This window comes from Anarrhichthys ocellatus, unplaced genomic scaffold (assembly GCF_004355925.1).
Source record: "Anarrhichthys ocellatus isolate YVR2014 unplaced genomic scaffold, GSC_Weel_1.0 scaffold10, whole genome shotgun sequence".
Taxonomy (NCBI): Eukaryota; Metazoa; Chordata; class Actinopteri; order Perciformes; family Anarhichadidae; genus Anarrhichthys; species Anarrhichthys ocellatus.
The window spans coordinates 1,861,017-1,883,394 of record NW_022280040.1 but is presented as its reverse complement, the minus strand read 5'-3'; the positions used below and the strand labels follow the sequence as shown (position 1 = coordinate 1,883,394).

At 41.0% G+C, this 22,378-nt stretch overlaps 1 protein-coding gene across 1 annotated transcript in view; it reads right to left on the bottom strand.

The window, feature by feature from the left end:
* The window catches only part of cntnap2a (contactin associated protein 2a), a 283,733-nt gene that overhangs the window by 73,956 nt on the left and 187,399 nt on the right, over window positions 1-22,378 (bottom strand). The window contains exons 14-15 of the mRNA XM_031850036.1: window positions 21,368-21,483; window positions 19,126-19,210 (exon numbers count right to left, since the gene is read on the bottom strand). Of these exons, the coding sequence (XP_031705896.1) occupies window positions 19,126-19,210; window positions 21,368-21,483 (201 nt within the window). The remainder of the gene's footprint in view (window positions 1-19,125; window positions 19,211-21,367; window positions 21,484-22,378) is intronic.

Sequence of the window (22,378 nt, the reverse complement as noted above, 5' to 3'; positions counted from 1 at the left end):
TCATGAAAGTCAAAATTTCGATTTTCGGAACCAGCTGTTGCATTGCTCTATACTAATGTTATATACTATATAACTAAATATTAACTATATATTCACTTTTCTTATCACTAAGAGTGTTCAATAATCCTAATAAATCAGTTTGACACCATTTTGAATAATTTTGAGCAGTTATGATGTGTCATATCTGTCATTCATAACAATAAATGGCTCATAATGTGTGTCTATGTGACTTTGGTAAGGCCGATCTACTGGTGTGAGACATTTTTAGATGCGGGATAGTCCAACGGGAGCCATGCAGGGGTGTTTGATCGTATCCGGGTCTGTTTAGTGACTAAAAATCCCCTCTCTACATGGATTGCTCCACCCCACAGAATCGTCTGCCATTTTGTGATTCACTCCGCCAGCGCATTGATCTCACTCACAGACATGCAGCAGAACATGGCGGGCAGAGCTGTGCAAAAATCGGCTCGAATAAATCCGTTTTTCATCGGCAAAACCGTCAAAACGTAAGTTTTTTTTACCCAATTATTTTTCTCGTGACCTGCGGCTGATGTTGGCATGCATACCCATAACTTTTGAACGGTTTGAAAGAGAGTAATTTGGACGCAGCTGTGCGTTTCCGGGTCGAATCGTGCCCCCCCTGCATGTGTTCATCCGCCATGTACGATCCTGCTCCGTGATGAGAGAGCCATAGAGTGAGCATAGGTCGTCGATTTTTGGCCAAAATTGTGGCAAATCTTCTAGATATCTTCCAGATATGATATTAGTTCATGTATAATTGTGTTTGCAGTGTTTACAATGGCTGGTATGATGATGTTGCTCGGACTTTTCCCGTTAATTCGATATTTAATATGGCTGGAGCAATAATCATATTTCTTTATGAAAAATGCTTTCTACGACACGCTGAATGCTGCACACTCTAAAACGCCCCCCGTGGGGGGCTCTCGGGTCCTATGGGTTGCCTTGGGCCACAGGATGGCCCAAGGCAAGCTTGGAGCCACAGACAAGTACCCTTATACCGTAATACAGACACTGCAAGTGCATACTCAAACACATAAACTCAGGGACTTGCATATTAAGCATACATGCAAATATGATGCACACAAACACTCAGACGCACCTGCTTTTTCTCATTTCAGGGGCTGCTTTTTAAGAACAAATGTATCATAATGGGCTGAAAAGGCTGCACCATTTCAAGGTTCCTCAAATTTGGAGGATAACAGCCAGTGTATCTTTTCTCTGCCTCGGTTGCTGACTCTACAAGTTGACGAAGACTGCTCAAATGCTTTATTGGTTGTGGTTTCTAATGGATACTCACCATGAATTTGGTGAAGAGGTGCAAGTTAGTCCTACTGGTTTGAGTCCTCTGAAGGCCACACCATCGTACATGATGTGCTTTGAAGGAGTTGGCCCCTAAAATGGGGCTCCGTTAAAGTCCCCTCTACATTTGCAAGCACAGAGGTGCCTCGATATCGTGCTGTGAATCTAATCACAGTTTACAGCCCACCACATGGCATGAGTCTTCTAGTGCACCCTGAAAATGGATTATGATAATTTTCTAACTGCCTTGGAAAAATGCAGTCAGGGAGAGTTGTGCGGAAACATCAGTAGCCTCCATGCAACCTCTTGCAGAGGTGCACAGCAGGAGGCATCAGCGGAGAGATGCACTAACACATACTTCTGTACAACCTTTCATGTTCCTCTTCTCTCTGGGTCGTACTGTTCTGAACTTTATTCAATGTCTGTTCTTCCTTCCTTCCCTCCCTCCATTCTCACAGTCTGCTTTTAATCTCTCCACTGCTTCTGTCTTCATAAACGCGTATACACACATCCACGGCTCCTATTGAAATGGGTGAAAGCTTTGCGAGAACATCAAGTCCTGTTGTGGCACCTACTGTAAGTGCGCAATGTTGCTGGCAACAAGGACAATGAACAACCAATGGCTTCACATTGAGGCAGAACGGAGGGAGAGCGACATGGCATCTCAAGAGTCTCCGGCTGTAAAATTTCTCAGAGTAGTGACGGTGGGCTATTTTCCACTTCACAAGGCACAAAAAAACACCATGTACCAAAAGATATACTCTCAGTGAGAAGTTGAAGGTCCCTACTCAAATTATAATACAAACTGAAAGAGAACGCATATAAAGAAAATAACTTCAGCGCTATTTTCCTCTACAGCTCTGGAAGGCTGCGTTTGTGAAAAAAAGCTGGCCAATAGTGAGGCAATGACACAAATGGAGAGGAAATTATTTTAGTGTGTCCAAAAGGAAACATAAACAGGAAAAATAGATGAACAAATCAGCTTTTATTGGTAAAAACCTACAGTTGTCAGTTTATTTTTTTCATTTTGTTTTACAGGTTAGACTCTCCAATTAAATAGCAACTGTCCAAACATATTGCTTTCTCAAACACCGACTCCATTCCACAACCTCAAGATGAACAAAATCCCTGAGAGACTAGCTTTTCCAGTGACCTAGCCAGTGGAATACTGATACTTAACTACAGTAATCAAATGAAGTGCAGCAAAAAATCCCCTTATTATTATTATTATTATTTGTGGTGTCAATCCTCTCGTCTAAAACTCCGCCAGAAAGCACGTTTCCAAAGCTGTTGTAAAGTCAGTGGATTTGTTCCGACATTACATTGATTATTGATGGGATTTCCTGATTCTTCAGCGGCTGCAGCAACAGTATCAACTGCTGCTGTGGGACTGACTGAGGCTAAGAACCGTGGGACTGCACAGCGTCTGGATGTGTCTCACATTAAGAGATGAGGTCACTGCAGGAGGCCTTTTAATTTGTGAGCATGAACAAATTTGCCTGCACGAATTAAGCCCGCTGAATTGCTCATTTTGTGTAGTTTTCTATTTGCTTGTTGAGCACATTTATGGTTATGAGTTCAGCACCTCTGTGGTGTAGCTTGGGTTTATCCTATGAGGAAGTAATTTGGACATCAGACGCTAAGCACTTTGATTGGACTCACAATTTATGAACTGCTGGCCTGGGTTAACACACGGACCTATGTGAGTAAAGGAGCGCTCACAAACAACATCAAGCTCTATGCTCCTTTAATTGGATGGGATTAGTCTGGACTGAGAAAAGCAGCCCAAAACACGGCTGAGCCACACACACAATTTGCATAATTCCAAACCACAGTGGTTTGTAACAAGCGAGTTTGAAAAGAGAATAACAAAAGGGATGGATTTAGTTAGGTTGGATCCAGGTAATCAACAAGACACAGATGGACTTGATGTCACTGTCAGAGAGAATTGACCATGTTAATTTATACTCCAGTGAAAACGTGTAGATTTCATGAAATAAATGGCATCTGGCAATTAAAGAATGGATATGTTGGAGCAGGAGGTGGTGGTCAGTGTGTCTCTTTAATAGAAGGTAGATACATTGAAAGTGGAGCAGAGGCGCTTTCTGGCTGCTCAGACAAAAGATTTATTTCACTGACTGGAACCAACAGACGGGTCTTCCAGCTCCAGCGGTTTCATTTGCACTGGCCGCTAATGTTACCTGCCTTTTAGCACGTGTTTTAGGGCTGCTGCCATCTTGTGCAACTCACACGGTGCTCTTGATACTATGACTAATTACTTACAAACTATTACTACTACATCTTTCTTTTCTTTTGCTCAATTAAGAAGCATATTCAACTTGTAAATGCGTACACACCCATACACACGCACATCCACGGCTCCTATTTAAATGGGAGAAAGCTTTGAGACTTCTCCGAATGTAAATAAACAAATAGCTTTCGTGTGACTATTCTCAACAGGTTGGACTTCCTTGTTTATGTTGTCATGCAACTGTTCTAACGGAATCGTATGTGTGAAAATGGTGGCCTTGGTTTTTAAAAATCTTTTCAGTACATTGTTTTTATAACTTACAATACCGCCTACTGAGTAGTTATAGCTATCTGCGTAGCTATGTGTGCCGAAATCCTTGGGCTGATTCTCTAAAACCAGCTTGACAAACGACATAAGCAGATGCACTACCATCACGAATCTGTTACCTTGTACAATTCAAGTATGATATATTCAAAGCTGTAATCAAATTATGTGAATTCACTTCACACTTAGTTGGTTACTTAATAGTCTATTTCTATACCGCCATAACCAAACCCAGGAGTGTGAAATCTGTTATTTGTGCTAAGATGAACTTTGCAACACCTGATGTAAAAAATCAAAAAATTGTGTATACATTGGCACAAGTCATGTCTTAATCGTTTTTAACCTGAGCTTACTATTCTGGTGGCTAAGTCAAGGTTGAGGCAAAAGTGTTTGAGGAGCACCCACTGCAATGCATCACCACTCTGGGACGAACAGAGTGAAAACCTAAATTGACAATGGCTGACACCTTTGTCGGGTCAATGATCTTTGTGTGTGTGTGTGTGTGTGTGTGTGTGTGTGTGTGTGTGTGTGTGCGTGTGTGTGTGTGTGTGTATGAGACAGACAGAAAGAATGACAGAGTGGAGTAAAACTGCATCTAGAGCACTTTCTTGAGCAATGGAGTGAATGTGCATGAAAGGCAGGTGGAAATCTTGGAATCCTTTTGGTGTGTTTACGCACATTTTCACAGTGCTACATAAATCAGAAAGGACTATGCAAGTGTGGCCTTTCTTTCCCTCTCTTTTTTATGTCTCTCTCCCACTCACCTTTCTTTCTCTGATTCACCTAAAAAAATGTGTTAGCCCTTCAATGCTCAAGTTCCTTCTCTTCCTTTGGTGCTGGTGTAAAAGTGTGTGTGTGTGTGTGTCTATATGCTACTTTCTGACAAAAGCTGCTCTCGACAAGCCAAGCCTGCCCCCTCTCAACATCCGTCTTATCCGCTAACATCGTGATCCATCATGCTGTGGTTCGCTGGACCCCCCCCACACACACTCTCCACAACACCCTGCTCTCCACCCTTCAAGCTGCATGCCTGAACCTTCCTCTTCATCTTCCTTTCCTCATCACGCTCTCTCGTTTTCCCGCTCTGTGTGCCACCCTGTCTCGACCGCACCCATCTGTGCGCCATTTCTTCCTCCCTCCCACTGCATCTCCCTTACTCCCTGTCACCCATCTCCCTCCCCTTTCCCTTTTCAAGTGTTAATCTTGCTGCCTGCGCTCCAGTCATCCAGGCAGTCAGGGGAGAGACAGAGAGCTCTCTCCCCCGGGTCAGTGACCCTTGTCGGGGGGACAAACTGCCCACTGCTGCTTGCCTACACAGCTGGAAAATTAAGGACTTGTGGGGGCGAGAAGGTTCAGCGTGTCTATGTGTGTGTGCGCATCTTTGTGTGTGTGGGATAGAGACTGAGAAAGGTGCTCAGAGATCGGTCTGTGGGTGGGAAAGAAATAGGAGCAAACAGATTGGTGTGTGTGTGTGTGTGTGTGTGAGAGAGATCAGGTTAAACAGTCTTGTTTAGACAGGAAACATGCTGCAGATGGCTGTGGGTGTCCAGCTGTTACTCCTTCTAATGGCTTAATGAGTAGCACAGCATTCATCTAACTCACCATCTCCTCCTCTCTTTGTATCGCTCTCTCCCACATTAGCCTGTTGGCACATGACCACATGACTATTTAGCGACAACAAGAGTAATCAGCACAGAAAACACCCGTTAAACCTCCTGCTCCATTTTTATTCCCATCCTTACATTTACAGTTGATGCCAAATATCAACTGCTGTTTGTACCCTATTAAGGTATTAACTAAAAAGCTAATGCCCAGGTTCTGTTATTGTTGCATAACATTACTGCTGTTCTTTGATCGTAATCCAAATCAATTGCCCTTTGGGACTGTTACAAACGCTAAAGAGAGTCGAGACACTTTGTATGCTGGATTTGTTTCTCAGGGGGCTTTCACAAAATGCCTTTCTAAGTGTGGCTGATTTAAATTATAGTATAAATACACAAAACTACATAAGACAAACTTGGAATGAGTTTTTTAAAATGCTGACATATGATCCTTCAATGCACAACTTTTATAAGGTATGCCTTTATCATTCGTTTGTTTTGTTTTTTCACCCTGAAATTATTGATATGACATACATTGCACTCCTTCGTGTTGAAGCGAAAGATGCAAAAAAAGAACATCAACAAATACAAATCGACAGAGGACAGGATCACAGATTTTTGACTAGACTGCTTTCGTAAAGTTCAAATGTGCAAGCAAATGCAATCTTCATCCATCTGTTTTTCAAGCCTACGTACTTTAAAGCTAAAGCCAACAGATCACCTGGGGATCAAGGCAAAAGACAGTGAACATAAAGAACAACAGTGTCCCTGGACTTAGCAGTTATATTAGACAGGTTCCAAACAAAAAGATGTCGGTAATACATTATATTTAAAGCAAAAATAAAAGTCTGTTGGCTTGTTTTCAATTACCCATACACAGCTACAGTTTTAAAACAAAGATATATCAGAAAGTAAGTGTCAATTGGCTTCTTAGATTTAAAAACAAAATGCTACATGTGGCAGTAGAATAAATAAATAACTCCACAGCCACCTACATATTTTAAAAATGACAACTGCAAGTTGAAAAAATATACAACTGAAGTATTTCTGAATGCTCCTTTCACACCTATATGTTCTGTAGAAAACAGCTCTAGCTCATGAACCGTACACTCGAGTCTGTTGTCAAAGTTCATGAACTTATAACCGTGGGGTTTTCCTATTCAGGTCATCCTATCCAAAACGATCTTGGTTAAGTTACATTTTTTTTATCCAGTTTTGATTTCTCTGTATTGACTAGGTACACCATTTCCCTTTGCAAAACATAACTACATGGTTGTTACCTAAAAGGGTATCTGTGAAGTTCCTGCTCAGCTTTTTCATTCAGTGCAAGACCTCCATGTATTGCCATAAGGGTGCCGAGTACTGTACCTTGTCTGGTCTTCTACCTAAAGGACTGGGTTACTGCTTTTTCTTGATCCAAATCCAATCCTTTTTCTTTCATCTTCAGCCTGGAACTCCACTGCATTTGTAACTCTGTGATGAACTTCTGTTGAGGAAGCTCTCTGTCTGCTGTAGCCAAATTCCTAAATCTATTCCAACTGAGGGAAAATGCATCAGCTACTTTCTTCCAGCCAGAGATGACACAACAAAAATGAGGTCCTAAGGACTATTTTCTGTCGTGGATTTGGTGCGCTAGTGTATTTGCGGCAGCAGCACGATGTACATGGGATCAAGTTAAAATAGACTTCAGTGCCCTGATTCATCATAATGAACGAACAAGTCAGCCAGTGCAACTGTGTGGCTCATTGGTCCGTTTTTGGTTTTGGATCACAATGGAGAGCTACGAACCAGAGGAATAAGATATATCAGGCTTTGGCTACATAGGCGATACTTGTTGGAAGGATCTATCTGTCTTTGGTTAAGTCTTTGTTGATTTATCCTTCTTTACAATCCATTGTAAATATCAACACCATCTTGCAGATGTAGACGCAGCTTTGAATTGTACCTACTGTACCGCACCAGTGTGCACCTGCGTCGCACAAGTAGTTTCAGTATACTTAAGAGATATTGATTGGATTTTAAATCTGATGTTTGGTTTTGTTGTGCTTGCCAACATTTTAGTTCTTTATTTCATTTGTAATGGATTCTTTTGCACAGTATTGGTGGTGTCAAATGAACATATTTGCTCCTATTATAACCAAGGTATCTAGTCATGGACCGTAAAAACAAAACAAAACATTTTCGGCTCACTTTCTATGAGACTAATTAAAAGGCCAACATCTACGACTCAGATATTAGAGCTATGTCAAGTTGATGACAAAGCTGTCATCTGTTGACACCCAAGGGAAGAGGACGTCATATGCACGAGCACACTGTGTGTACAAACACGCAGTATGACAGATGAGCAATGTGTACACAAAAACTCACACAAACAATTGGAGCTAAGTAATTACAAGAGAATGTTGCACGGTACGCCAACATTTGATAAGACAAACATCATGAATATTCATTTGTTTGTTTATGCTCCCTGTGTGAGAAACAAGACAAAAATTGCTCCACAGAGATGCGTCATTGGCACAAAAGGACACATTTACACAGGAATGAACAGACACACACTGACACATGGATATGAACACATTGATAACACAGTCAGAACCAGGCACATTCCACACAGAAAAGCTATCAAAATGTGGCACAAGACTCACATAATAGCAGATAGGTACACACTGATGGACAGTCGGTAAATTTCATACGCACACAGACACACGCATTTGTAAAACTCTGCATCTTCTCCAACTTTGTCTGTCTAACTTTCCCTGGGTTAGTTTTAAAACCCCTCAAGGTCAAGTCGGATAATCGACTTCCCGCCCCGTGTTGCTTCATTAGCACCACTGAGTGATATTTCCTCTGTTCTGTTCCTGTTGTTTTTCCAATTGGTCTAATCTTTCTCTGCCCCAATATCCCGCTGTAATCCGAGAGCTGTGTTAAAACTGCCTCCAGTGATCGCCACATACACATTCACAGACGCCAATAAACCATGCACTTGCTGATGCAGACAGACTCTGCTGCATACATAAACACTACTGACACTGGAAATATTTCATGGTTCATGTGTGAGGGCGTCTGTGTGTGTGTGTGTGTGTGTGTGTAAGGGAGACGCAGGTAAAACAAAAAAAAGTCCATTCTTATGCATATGCATGTCTTCATAATGGAGCGGGATCCTCCTGCAGTGTGATCCATCAGTGAAACCGCTATGTTTGATGATCAGTTTGTGGTCATACGCCACAGCTCGTCATGCTTCTGTTGTCCCGGGCAACCTTGGGGAGGACGAATGGAGAGCTGAGGATTGCCTATGAAAGCCTCAAAATGGAGATCAACCCCTTAGCTCGTCACAAATGAGAAGACAATATTATAATTACTCCTCAAGCGCGCAGTTTCTATTTTTCCATTTGCCTTTTATTTTTCCGCCAGGCGGTGGCCATATGGTGCATTGTTCATGTGTATGTGCTTTTCTTGGGTGTGTTGGTGTGTGTGTGTGTGTGCACGTGAGAGGGAGCAAGTAAAGCTCAGAAAATCCCATTAAGCAGGATATGTATCGGTTTGCTGTGTTATTCAAGGCTTTCTGGGACATTAGTACCGACATATCTTTCAATGTCAGAGCAAGCGGCAGGAAACAAACTAATCTGCTTCTCCTTCTACCCTTCTGCCTCCTTCTCTTCTCACTGTTTTACTTGTTTTCTTCCCTCTCTGTCACTCCACATCAATTTCTGTCTTACGCGCCCACTTCCCTATTTCTTCCCTCTTCTCATCACTGTGCCACTGTAAGATGCAGCGTTTTCCTTCGTCCTTCTTTCTGTCCTTCTCTTCACACCATAGAAGTCTGAATTGATAAGCTATCTGTGTATTTTGGAGAGTTTGGCTAAAGTTTCAGTTGTGCTCAGTGTGACTGTGACGCTGTCTATTTCTGAAGTCTGCAAACTAAAAGACATCTCTGGATTAGCTTTCCTCCACTATCTTATGTACACAACAGCAGCAATAAATCAAACCCTGAGCAACACAGGCAAATAAACAATATACAGGTGCTTGCTTTGTTCTCAGTTGGTAGGAAAAAATGAAAACATGCAAACACCTGCAACAGCTGTAAGACAATATCTCTTTGGACCACTGTGCTGTTCTTTATCAAAGCTGCAGTATCCTGAGTACGATGGATTCCAGTAAATGTAAAAAAAAAAAAAAAAAGTCTTGATTCTATCACGATATAATAGCAAAATATAATTAGGTTTCTGTGACGAAACATTACCTACAGAAAAATATGAGGTGAAATGCAGTAACTCCTCTATTATTAACACGGCAATAGTAGTAAATCAGAAAATGAAAAACAGAGTTGAAAGACACTTTTGGAGCATTGGTAATGATGAAAATGTTGTTGATGGTTCTAAAGTGCATGGTTATAAACTACAGTCCATGATATCGCAAAAGCATCAATAGCTGCTCATGAATTGTTACTGTTTGAACATGTATTTGTCTTCTGTAGATTCAGACGTGCATCTGTGTTAGTGAGATGGCCTTAAGGGAACGGGCTGTAGGACTTCTCACCCGATACAGGAAATATAGAGAATTCAGACAAAGCCTCCGAAAGCTTTCAAATAATACTTTAACTATACATACATTTTACAAAGATTTTTCACAGATTCAAAACACTGACTTGTAACAACCAAAAAAACACTTCAAAAGTATTTATTTTGAAAGTAAAGGGTAGTGGGTGATGAGGAATTTCATTTCACCACAAAGCACATGGATAATGTAACTACTCACCTAAAACAAAGACAAACCTGTCTATATCATCATCACATCAAGTTAATTAGTTTTCATCTCTACCAGCTTTGTCTCATCTTAAAGGTCAGGTCCGTGGGTGTAGTAACTCAATGTATGATTTGAAAAATATGAATAAAAGCAAGATCCAGGGAGACACATGACGTAACTGAACCAACAACATTTATTAAAAGAAATCTCCTTTGAGCAACACGCTGAATTCCCCAGAGCCATGAAAATGAGAACTTCCCAAAGGAGATCAATAAGCTATCAGGTTCATTTTATCATCGCTCAGTATGCTCACATCACAAATCTCTCCCACTTGAATGCGAACCATGCAGGGCTTTATCTCTCTGAGGAGCATTCAGCTTAATGTTGCTGTCTGACAACAATCTCCACCTAGTAATATCACAAGCATGAACATCCACTGGGGACAAAATCTCACTGATAATAACCAATACACACACACACACACACACACACACACACACACAGACACACACACTCAGACACACACACACACACAAATTCCTACCAAGATGTTGGAGGCATTGAACTGAATGAATATATTAAAATGCTCAATTTATTTAGTCCATCAGCCAGAGTGTCTTATGGAGCACACACACGCATACACAGCCTCTTACATACACCATCAACACGCACAACAGTTTAGTTTATGCTTGATTGGCAACTCTTCTTTACAGACATGAAGCCAGAGCAATAATACATGCTGTTTCTTCGATTTGCTGGGAAGCTCTCCTGCATTACTGTGTATTTGTGATTTGTGTGTGTGTGTGTGTGTGTGTTCATGTGTAGTGTTTGGAGCCCACCCAGCAGCACTGAGCATTTCAGAGAGTATATATATATATATATAAGTATATGGAAGATGAAGAAGAAAAAAGATGCAGGGAGAAAAGAGAAGCTGCAGAATGAAAACAGAAAAAAGAATATGAAAATAAAAGTAAGGCATACTTTGTGTGGACTTTTGTGTCACTTGCACTGATGGGATGTTGCATTGTGTGATCACACTTATTCACACTTTTTGTGATTGTATTGCTCAACCTGTCTTTTAAGAACATGTTTTTCAGTGACATGTCTGTATTATTGGCGTGTGCTTTGGAATAATATGTGTTTTTCTGTGAGTTGCGAGACATAATGGGCACGAGTGCACAGCATCTTTGTTGGTCTTTCTGGAAATATCCTTATTTCCTGGGAATGCCGCCTCTTTTTTATAACTGCAGCTTTGTGCAGCTTATATTCTCTCGACTAAAATATGAAGTGAAAATCACTCTCATCACTCCTGTAACTCACGTGGCCTGCCTTTACTTCAGTCCCAGAAGATCATTACCAAGTTTAATGTCTTATGTTGAACTGTAATGCACCCACTGGCAGTAACAAAAAACATTAGCAAATTGTTGACAATGCCATGTGCTGAGTGCTGCATTTTGTGTGTGGATAATGGACTCCCTTGTAGGCTCTTTATATTGACTGATGTCTAATTTTGGCTGAAAAGAGCAAAGGCAGGAAAAAAATAGTTTACATGAGCTGTTTGAAGCTGCTCTGATACAAAAGCTTGTAATCAGTGGTGTGATGTGCAGCATATTGATACATCAATACATTTCTATTAAGACGGGAAAACAATTCCGATACACAAATTCTATACGACCAACATCAAGGATGCATCAAGGAATTTATAAATGATCCTTATGTCAATCACTCCTGTCATTGAGAGCAGCTGTTATGGAAACACTAGAAGGAGAAACCTTGTTTTGTTCCAACTACTACAGCACCAAAGACACAAAAAACTAAAATATAAGTTGAAGCTTAGTCTCTGAAGGGTAAGATGGCATTCAATTGAATTTGGATACAATATTAATTATGTCCCTGGCCTTTTTATGTGTTATGGATGTAAGTAAATTAGGGATTTAGTGGAGTAGCATTCACTAAACCAATGAAGTTGTTTCAAAGTAAAATAAATTCTAAGCTCTGCATTGTTCGAATGTTTTTAATAACCTGCTATGTCAATGAAGAGATTACAGGGTGCAATATTGCTTTAATTATCCACAAAAAATAACCAATTTATGATGCTGATTTTCTGTATCCGAAAATCTGTAAAACTGCCAATCTCTTCCTTAAAATAGCTCCATTTTCATTGACAATGCTTGATTGGTAGCTTAATCATGTGCACCTGACACTTACTTACCTAAATGATGTTGGAGTGTGACAATCATTTAGTCGACACAGGATTTTGCCTAAACATATGAATCTTGTTATTATTCTGCACTACGTTCAAATGCATTGATAGCGAATGCAAACTTCAAAAGACTGTTTTAACCTTCGAGTGTGAACGAGTTTACCTCGAGCAAAACATGACCGAGAGCAGCTCATACCATTTGATCTTTGGCTGTGCCTTGAAACAGAGAAGTAATTTGAGCTTCTACCAGGTGTTGGTACATCAGACAGATTTCTCTTGCAGGCCTGGACCGCTCACTCTATGGCAATGCTAATAAGCACACACACATGCATGGACACACAGACACTTACACACACTGAAGTACACAAACACGTACTGAGTAAGAGAGAGAGACATAGAGGCTTTGAAAACAACACAGATACACACACACACACACCAAAAGCCTCACTAGCAGCTGATGTCTTTACAAAAGTTAAACCACATCCATCCACACAGACATCAGACAGATGCACTGTTACACACCAGGGCCGTAAGTTTATCACCCGTGGGACTCTCATGAGTCTGTGTGATTAAGAGACTGTGGTAGAGAAAATGACAAGCACAATAAGAAAGGGAGCGAAAGAAATGCAAAAAGGAAGAAAAAGCAAGAATGAGGAAATGAAAGAGAAAAAAAAGAGAGCGGTGCTGCCCTTGCAAACACCGTATTACTCCAACTTAATGTACTGTAAAATGTTATACTGTTTTCCCTCGACACTGGCACCTGTGTGGCTATGAGCTGTAAGTGTTGCACTCAGGTAGACAGACATGGTGTGGGAAAAGACACATGACTCTGTCAACACAACATATGACAGCATTATCCCGGGCAATGACGCATTACCGAGTCAACAGCGAACAGGGAGCACATATTTTGCATTGTAAAAGATATGGGCCTCTCTGTGATGGATCACACTTTGTTGCTCTATGTCTTGTACAGTCTCTCTCACTAAACACCAATTTCTCACAAAAACAAAACAAAAAAACACACCCACACACACTCCTGCTGTTTCCCATTAGCAATTAGAAAATCTTCAACCACCACCACCACCCCCGCAGATGTCTTCAAGTGTCTCCAGTTCAAACCTATCTGAAAGGCAGAAGAAAGGTTTCAGGCTAATTCCATCTATTAATTTGCTGTTCTATATAAAGCCGAACTTTACACGCCAGCCTCGAATGCCTCTTATCAACTGACTGAGCACAGTGAGCACCCCTGCCCCTGCCTGTAATGGGTGGGGTGGGGGGGGGGGCAAAAAACTGCCTGCATTTAAAGCAGAGAAAGATAGAGAAGATAATTTAACGTTAATTAGCATCTTGTCTACAGGGGCTAAGAAAAGGAAAGGGAAAGGATAGGCGGCATAGGGTGATGGGGAGAGTGAGAGAGATGCCTGAGGACACTGGTGATAGTTCTCCTCTCTCTTGTGTTTCGATATATTAACTCTTGTTCTCTCCCGGCCCCTGACTTGCTTCTTGCCTCGAGTGCCTTCACAAATTAATGACACTGTAACCAGAACATTAGTCGTGTAATGAAAGATGTGGCACAATCGGGCAGTGTGTGGGCACAATAGGCTAATAAAAAGGGATAATATATATAGTATAAAGGATAATAGAATTAATAAAGACATAATCCCAAACAAGGTCCATCGTCAGATTATACATTTTTAAATCAGCAGGAAAACTACTAATACAAAAGACAAAATCAATTTAACAGGTGTGAGTTGACATAATAGCCACAGTGCAGAAGACTGAAGCACTCATTGTCAATTAGTTAAGGATTTCATATTTTCCAGTGAACTTTTGCAGTTCACTTGGATGTCAGCTCGCCTTGTTCACATTTCACAGCAGTACATCATTATTGGTACCTGTTATTTTTGCAGATCGGCACAGGAGCTTAAGAGCAAAAGCGAGAGAGAAGAGAAAATGTCTACTGCTGCATTTGTAAAGGTTAATGATGAACATCAAAGAACAAACACAAAAGAAAAAAAATAAACAAGTGGTTAACCAGCGCTGAAGAATAAAGTCACCATGGGTAAGACCTGTGTGTGTGTGTGGAATATTACAGCGCTGGGCTTGCTGTGACTTGTGTGGCAATAATTGAGACCAGAAGTGCCTAAGGAATAGACTGTAACAGCGCCGTGCATACACACGGCCTCATTATCCCGAGCCACACTCATCTCACATCTCCGGCTACCCCTGTTGCTCCCCTCTCCTCCTGTGTCCATCACTCTCTATCTTTCCTCCGTTGGCTTTTCTAATCAGTGTGTTTATGACAATAAAGAACTGGAACTTATATATATATATATTAATATTCATTAAATAAAGATTCGGAGTTGTTCTCACCTCTATGGTCAGCCAGTTAATCATTTGTCCCAAGTTCATTGTTTTTCCACTGAGTGCCCTATGCTGCACCCTGATATCAGTCCAGTAGTCTATTGTTGGCACAGTCCTTTTGCTCGACCTGTGACTGAAGTGTGTTGACAGCTTGGACAACAGGAGTTTCAGTTTCTCCCTCTGTTCCACTTTCTCTCTCTCTCTTCAGCTTTCTCCATTTATTCTACTCACACTAAAGCTTTTCATTGTATCTATTTACTGTATATAGTTGCTTTATAACTTACTTGTCCCTACCTTTTAGTGACCTGTTACATTTTAACAGCAAATAAATATGCTAACATAACAAAAGTTTCATAATTTGATGAAATCTTGAAATAATAGCCCTTTATAATGAGAGCATTTACCAGTACAATTGTCATTTTTGACATGACTGGACAAAAAAAAAAATACATTGACAATCATAACTTTATGTCATCCCCCACAGATTAACTGGATGTTGACAGAAAAATAAAGCTTTCCTCAGCAGAGAGAAAAAGGCTGGCTATTCAGCACTATCAGCAATCTCATTTTAGAGTGGGCAGGTTATTATCACAAAACATTACATTTGCTGTAACTGAATTTTGCTGCTTGCTTACTTTGCTCTTGAGAACATTTGTTTGATTACATGATTGGATGACAATTATATTGGACAAAAGTGGTTTGAGTCAGTAATGCTACATCCAGTCAATAAGTTCAACTTTTATGTGCAACAACATTTTTATGAAAGGCACAAATAGCATTCCTTGAGTATGTTATTGGAGACTTAATTACACTTTTTTGTTAAATTTGGGTAACCAGATTTAAGGTACAAGCTCCTGTCCACCAACTGCGAAATTTAGAATCAGAGTAACTTTGTGTTTGCATGACTAGCATCTCAAGTCAAAGCTTCTTCATATAAGCAGCGAATGTGTGAATCTGTGCCCATATTAGACACCTCTTACCGTAGAACAATTGACTGGATTAATGAGCTCATTTGTTCGACAGAGATATTTCTCTCTTCATTAGCCTGGATTCTAAAAATGATTCTATCAATCGCTTCAGGCAATAGAGAGAGACACAGCATGTGTTTTCACAAGCTTACAAAAGCTCTGAGTCAAAGTGAGTGTGTGCACATATGTGAATACATTTGAAGTGGATCTGATACTCGATGCCTTTGTCGAGATTGAAAGGAGAATTACAGTTTGCCGTCTTGGTGCAGATTGCACACATCCAGGCTCTTTAATTGAACCTAATCAAGTAGGTATTCTCCCTAAACTTAATATGATTCCTGGCAGAAAACCTGAAAGCACACTTCTCCTACATGTGTTTGGTTTAAACTACGGAGTCTCTTTTTGTCTGTTGAACACGATAGTGTACATGTTGATTGTCCGTTCCACACATGATCGTTGATCCGCTTATTCACAGATAAATCAACATAGCTCCAGAGAAAAATAACGCCCCCTTTTCTGCTGCGTAATATTCACGTTCTGTGTGAAAGTATTCATGATAAAAACAACAGTTTGAAGAAATATTATATAACAAATATTCGCAGATATCACATAACACGAGAAAATTGAAAATGTTGGAAGAATTGTTGAGAGTTGTTGGATAATTTCAAACGGTAATTTTCAAATGGATACCACCGACTACAACACATGTAGGTAAAGGCAAGTGTAGAACACTGATTGACTGATGGGACCAGGACTTCTGGTACATAAACATAATGTGACAAAGGTACTGTACCTGGCTTATTACATTGGACATTCATGACCCGTCAAGGCAACTGATGTACAGCACTCACCAGCTTCAGCATATGCTTCATCCAAAATCCACCGTGGCTGTGAGTATGTGTGTCAGAGAGTGATAGCTGTGTCTTTTTATCTGCACAAAGGCTTTTTTTGTGCAAGTCTTGTGCCATTGGTTGTTTACAGGTTGTTTACACTGAAAGGAAGGATTCTAAATCATTAGTGAAGGGAGCTAATTCTCCTTTTAATAGGTTAAAGGTAAAAATGGAGACTTTAAATGGGATGAAGGAAAACAAAGGGGGGAGTAGAGGAAGCAAGTGTGGAATGAGGAAAGACAATAAATGGATATGAATTGATAAATGTGGAAGCAGAAGATGATAAGGAGCAGTGGAGAGAGGAAGAGATTAGATAAAAGGAGGAAATAGGTGAGGAAGGAGACAAAAGGGAAATATTGCCCGAGTTTGTGCGTGCCTTTGAGCTGTCTCTTTGTGTGTGTTGTTGCATGCATCAGCATCACGCTCTCCCATTATTTTACCCACCCATCTGGCGAATGAGCCAATGTTGGACGGAGACAAACTGTGTGTGCGCAGGTGCAGAATGCGTTTGAGTGAATGACGGTAGATAAAAAACGGTGAAGGGACAGAATACGGGAACGAGGTGAGGAAGGGGGGGTCACACAATTAGGACAATTACTGCCCAAGTTCCAAATTAGGGATGTCACTGGTGGCAGAATATAATTCCCATTTAACGGTTCGTTTAGCTCTTAAATGCCAGCCCTAGTGTAATAGATGAGATCCGGATGAGAAAAAGAGGAAGTGGAAGTGTAGTGTGCGTATGTGCGTGTGCCTGTGCTGCAGAGAAAATACTGTTGACAGTGTAATTTGATGAAAGCTGACAGCTAATTTATGAAACATATTTTTGGGTAAATGATTTTTGCCGGTCCTACTACCTCAGTCATTCTAAACTGGTAATTGGATTTCCCTAACTTGCAAGGCAGTGAATTAGGAGTAAACTAGTTAATGAAGGACTGACTGACTGTGTGTGTGGGTGTGGGAGGGATGTTTGCATGTTTGTGTGTGTGTGTGTGTGTTCACACAAAAGCATTTAAGCATGATTATAAAAAGAGAGCGTATTAATAAGGTGTGTGTATTTCTGTGCACTGCAGGTCTAGTTGCCATCTCTCAGTGCAGTGGAAGTTAATGGCAAAGTTTTGGTCTGCCGCACTAATACCCAGCTATTAGTAACCACCTGTCGCTTTATTCCTACTCAGTCAATCAAGGACTACGGACACACACACACACACACACACACACACACACACACACACACACACATCTAACAAACGCAAGATCCTCTCTCCCTACTTCGCCCACTTTTTATTTCATCTCCTCACTCTAATTGCCACAAGTGTCTTGTCTTTATGAAGCAATCCCTAAGGTGGGTCTTTGTGTGTAGGTGTGTGCGTGCGCACTGTGTATGTGTGAGAGCCAGAAAGGAAACAGAGGAAAAAGGCAGCTCTGACAATGACAGCGAGTTTGTTATTCTCATAGTGAAAAACACACAGCACTGTGAATAACATTATGCAAAGGCACACACACACACACACACACACACACACTCACACACACTCACACACACACACACACACACACATGGATATTAGACTTAATACCAAGCTTTGAGCTAAACAAGAGTAAAACACAGCTGCAAGCCCTCCTCTCTATTTTCTCTAAAAACTACCATTGAAAGTCCACTAAACCCAGCCATAGCGCAAATCAAACGTATCTAATCCAGGGCAAATCTTACACAACTCAGCCATTTCACTAGCCAGCCTAACTAATCCAAACCAAACAAGGAAGACCATGCCAGGCCTTGCTGAAGCACATTACAGCCAAACTGACTGAGTCCAAACAAATCCAATTTAAATGAATATTATCCAAGTTAATCTATTCAGAATGATGCCAGCCAGGCCACAACTCATTTCCATTGCTCTGTTTCAGTACTTTTATCTGTAGTGCTAGGTAAAGACACGATGAAAGCAACAGTCAAACATACAGATAGACAATAACCCAACCAGGGCCGGGACCCTAGAACTCTATTGTGAAGCTTTCAATAACAAATGAGGGAGGCAATAATATTTGTAAAATACAACACATTCTCACTCCAACTCGTCACTTGGCATCTCTTTCATATGCACTGGGTAGCCCAGTGAACGGCGCAACAAACACAGAGTTAATGTTGTGAATTTAAACAAATACTTGCTCAGGTTTAAGTAACAAAACCACTAAGTTAGGTTTAGGGAAAACATCATTGTTGGAACTAAAATAAGTACGTAAACCAAGTAAAACGTAAACAAGACAACCCAAGTACTGAAAACACGTCACCAACGTCACCAACGTAACTTCAAAATAACTCAATGCTGCTCTCGAACACAAGTCTCCTGGTTGAAAGTCGTTGTTAGAATGAACTATGACATAAAGAACATCCTGCCTTTCTCAGAACTGTGAACCTGTGCTTGAGTCAGTGGAGAATAAAAGTGCCATCCTCAGCCCTTACCTGGAGTGTTGAGCAGTCTGGACAAGCGACAGCTGTAGGCGATGTGCTGCTCACAGTACTCCGCACTGGTGGTGATGGCTGTCACCTGGAAACACCAGCACAGATATGCATTGTAATTTTTATCTTATTCAGCCAGACAGGACAATTTCACGTAAAAGCAAATTATTGAGCTGCATAATGAATTAAAGTGCACTGTAATGTTTTAATTTAAGTTCCCCTGATTTAGAGAAGCTGAATATTGGAACAAGTGATCCATACAAATTAGGAGAGAACTAAATTATAGGAAGCATATGCTGCTCAAACACTGTCTAATGGAAGGACAAAACCACAGTCACTCCTCATTGGAACATTAAAACCTGTAAAGTTCACACACGGTTCGCTTTAGACTGAGAGGGGCTGTCAGAGAACATGACTTGAAAAAGCTGACGTGCGTCTTCGTGCCTCCTGTGCAACCAGCAAGACTAAGGTATTGACTCTTTAGTGTGAGAGAACAGATTTGGGTTGTATGCAGCAACACCACAGGAGACAGGTGGCCGGGACGAGAGGTGGAACAGTGATATTATCATTGTGCATTTAAAAGAATTAAGACTGCATCAGTATATGACGCTGCTGATGGTGTAGGTTAGTTAAAACAGGGACAGCGTTAATGTTACCATAGTTTAGAGCAGAAGAAGCTCTATTTCGACTACTCATATGATTTTGTCAACTAATCAATAAGTAAAACTTAGTTTCTCCACAAAGAATCACAGAAAAGCACCGCATTAAATGTTTTTACCAGTGTCTTCTGAAGATTCTTTGAAATAAGTCATTCAGCATAAAAAAACCATACAAAACGACTAATTGACTACAGAGATCAATGTTGACAAAGACCACCACAAGATATAGGAAGAAATGACTCAATTATTTCTATAGTCCATGGCAATGAGTGAATAAGACTGAATCAGTATATGACGCAGCTGATGGTGTTGGTTTGTCAAAACAAGGATAAATGTTACCATAGTTACAGACTAAATGTATTCTGTATATTTACGGCCATTACAAGACAGAAGGATAAATGACTCACTTCACTCTCGTTGCTACAGACTGTCTAAAGATGGATATTGATAATCAGAATATATCACAAATTCATCCAATTTCTACACTTGATTATCTTGCTCAGGTTGAGGAAATGGACAACCTCAACACAACCTGGCCAACTGCTGCTCGGTCTACTCGTTTACTTGATTTATTTATATGGAAACTGGGCAATCGAGTTTCACTAGATTCTCAAGAGCACTCCGTTAGCACTGGGTCAACTTTACAAACAACTCTATGCAAAGCTCCGCTAGCTCCGACTAGTTGTTACCAAACGTTGAAAAATGGACTTGTTTAATTACAATCTACTTCTGTTTGATTTCTTTGCAGTTTCTGGAAAGTGCAGACTGAGGTGTCAGTGTCTGGCTGCCACGTAGGCATGATCCCAATCACCTGTGCTAAGCATTACCACTCATCTCACAAAAACAGTAAAGATACTATTTTAACGGAGCACAGACATGGTGAGATTTTAGTGAGGCCGAGTGTAAGGGATAGTTACAGTACCCAGAAATTAGGGGCTTTGCAAGAGAAAAAATAATCTCTTGGACGTGGAAACAATTGCAATAAAATCAAAAATGAAGAGGCGACAAGATATTCACACATGAACGCTATGACTTGTGTTTGTGGATCACTCTGAGTTACTTGTAGGAGTCTATGAAAGGGTGATTCTTTCCAGTGCGTTTTGAGGGAGAAAATCAAAGGAGTTTTTGATCAGCAAACAACATGAGAAGGCAGCCTGTCACAGTAGAAAATGTTGGCACAGTGTAGTGTAAGGGGACATGGCTGGGCTTTTTGAGGACAGTGGAGAACACAGAAGCATGCTCTATGTTAGACATGCCTTCAAGTGTTGGATATCATTTAAAAGAAAATAATGCCAACTATGTTGATTGACAGTCTACCTCATTCACAAGAGGATGTTGGTATGCAGTCTCTTGACATGAAACTAAGAATCTGATGGCTACAATTTGAAATACATGAAAAGCTTTTTTTCCCCATTGTATTTCACTGAAGAACAGCACAAGACTTATATTTAGTGGAAAACAGTGTTTGATGGCACCTACCTATTTTTTTAGTTTAATATAGCAGAAAATCTAAAACTCTCACAAGACTTCCTATGAATAATTCATGCGTGTGTGTGTGCGTGTGTGTGTGTGTGTGGGGGGGTTACCTGGTCCATAGAGGCACTGTAGTTAACCTGTAAGACGGTGCGTCTCTCTCTACTGGAGCCAGTCACTGCAATTTTGGGTGGCAGGTTGTTCATAACTGTTGTCCACACTTTGTCCTCTACACACACAAACATGTGAGAAAAGAATAAACCATTTATATGCAGTAAATTATTTGTTTAAGTATATCTAGATTACATACATTTACACAAACTGTGGATTCATCCCTCATACTGATACACGCACACGCACACACACTCACGCACACAGCAGTTTGGCTGACATGGCACCAAAGTTCTTTCTGTGTAATCTAAGCTACAGCTATGCGACGCAGGGTTTAATAGACATGTCTGTGCTATTATAGCATGAGCCAGTCACTCAGACACAGACAATGTGTGTGCTTGTGTGTGTGTGCGTGCATTTCAAGTCTCTCAGGTGTGTGTATGTGTAAACTCTTAACATTTCTGAGGTATATGTGAGTGTGCTATTCAGCGTGACTAAGGGGCTAGCCAGCGGAGTGCAGTGACATTTCATTAAAAGTCTCGCCTTTTCTCTGCCTGCGTGCTCTGGTGTTCCAGACTACCTACTTATTCCACTCTGTGTGTGTGTGTGTGTGCATGTGTGTGCGTGCTGAGTTGGGGTTGTGCATGTGTCGGTTTGGGTATGTGTGTCTGTGAGTGACAGAAGTGTCACTCGGACCGTTGGAGCACACTTTGGTTTGCATAACAGGTCAGTTTCATATGTGCTTGTGCTGAGTGTGTGTGTGTGTGTGTGTGTCTGTCTGGGGTGGCAGCGCCTTCAGAGTTTGATGTCAGTAGTAGTGACCGTGTCGCCATGGAAACCCCAGGCAGAGCAGGTCAAGAGTGTTTCTGTCTGAGGTTAAGAATGAGGAGGGCAGGAGAGTTTTACTCCCTCACAGGTCACTGGGGCTGGAAAGAGTAGGGAGGTGTGTGCACGCACGCACGCACGCACACACACACACACACACACACACACACACACACACACACACACAC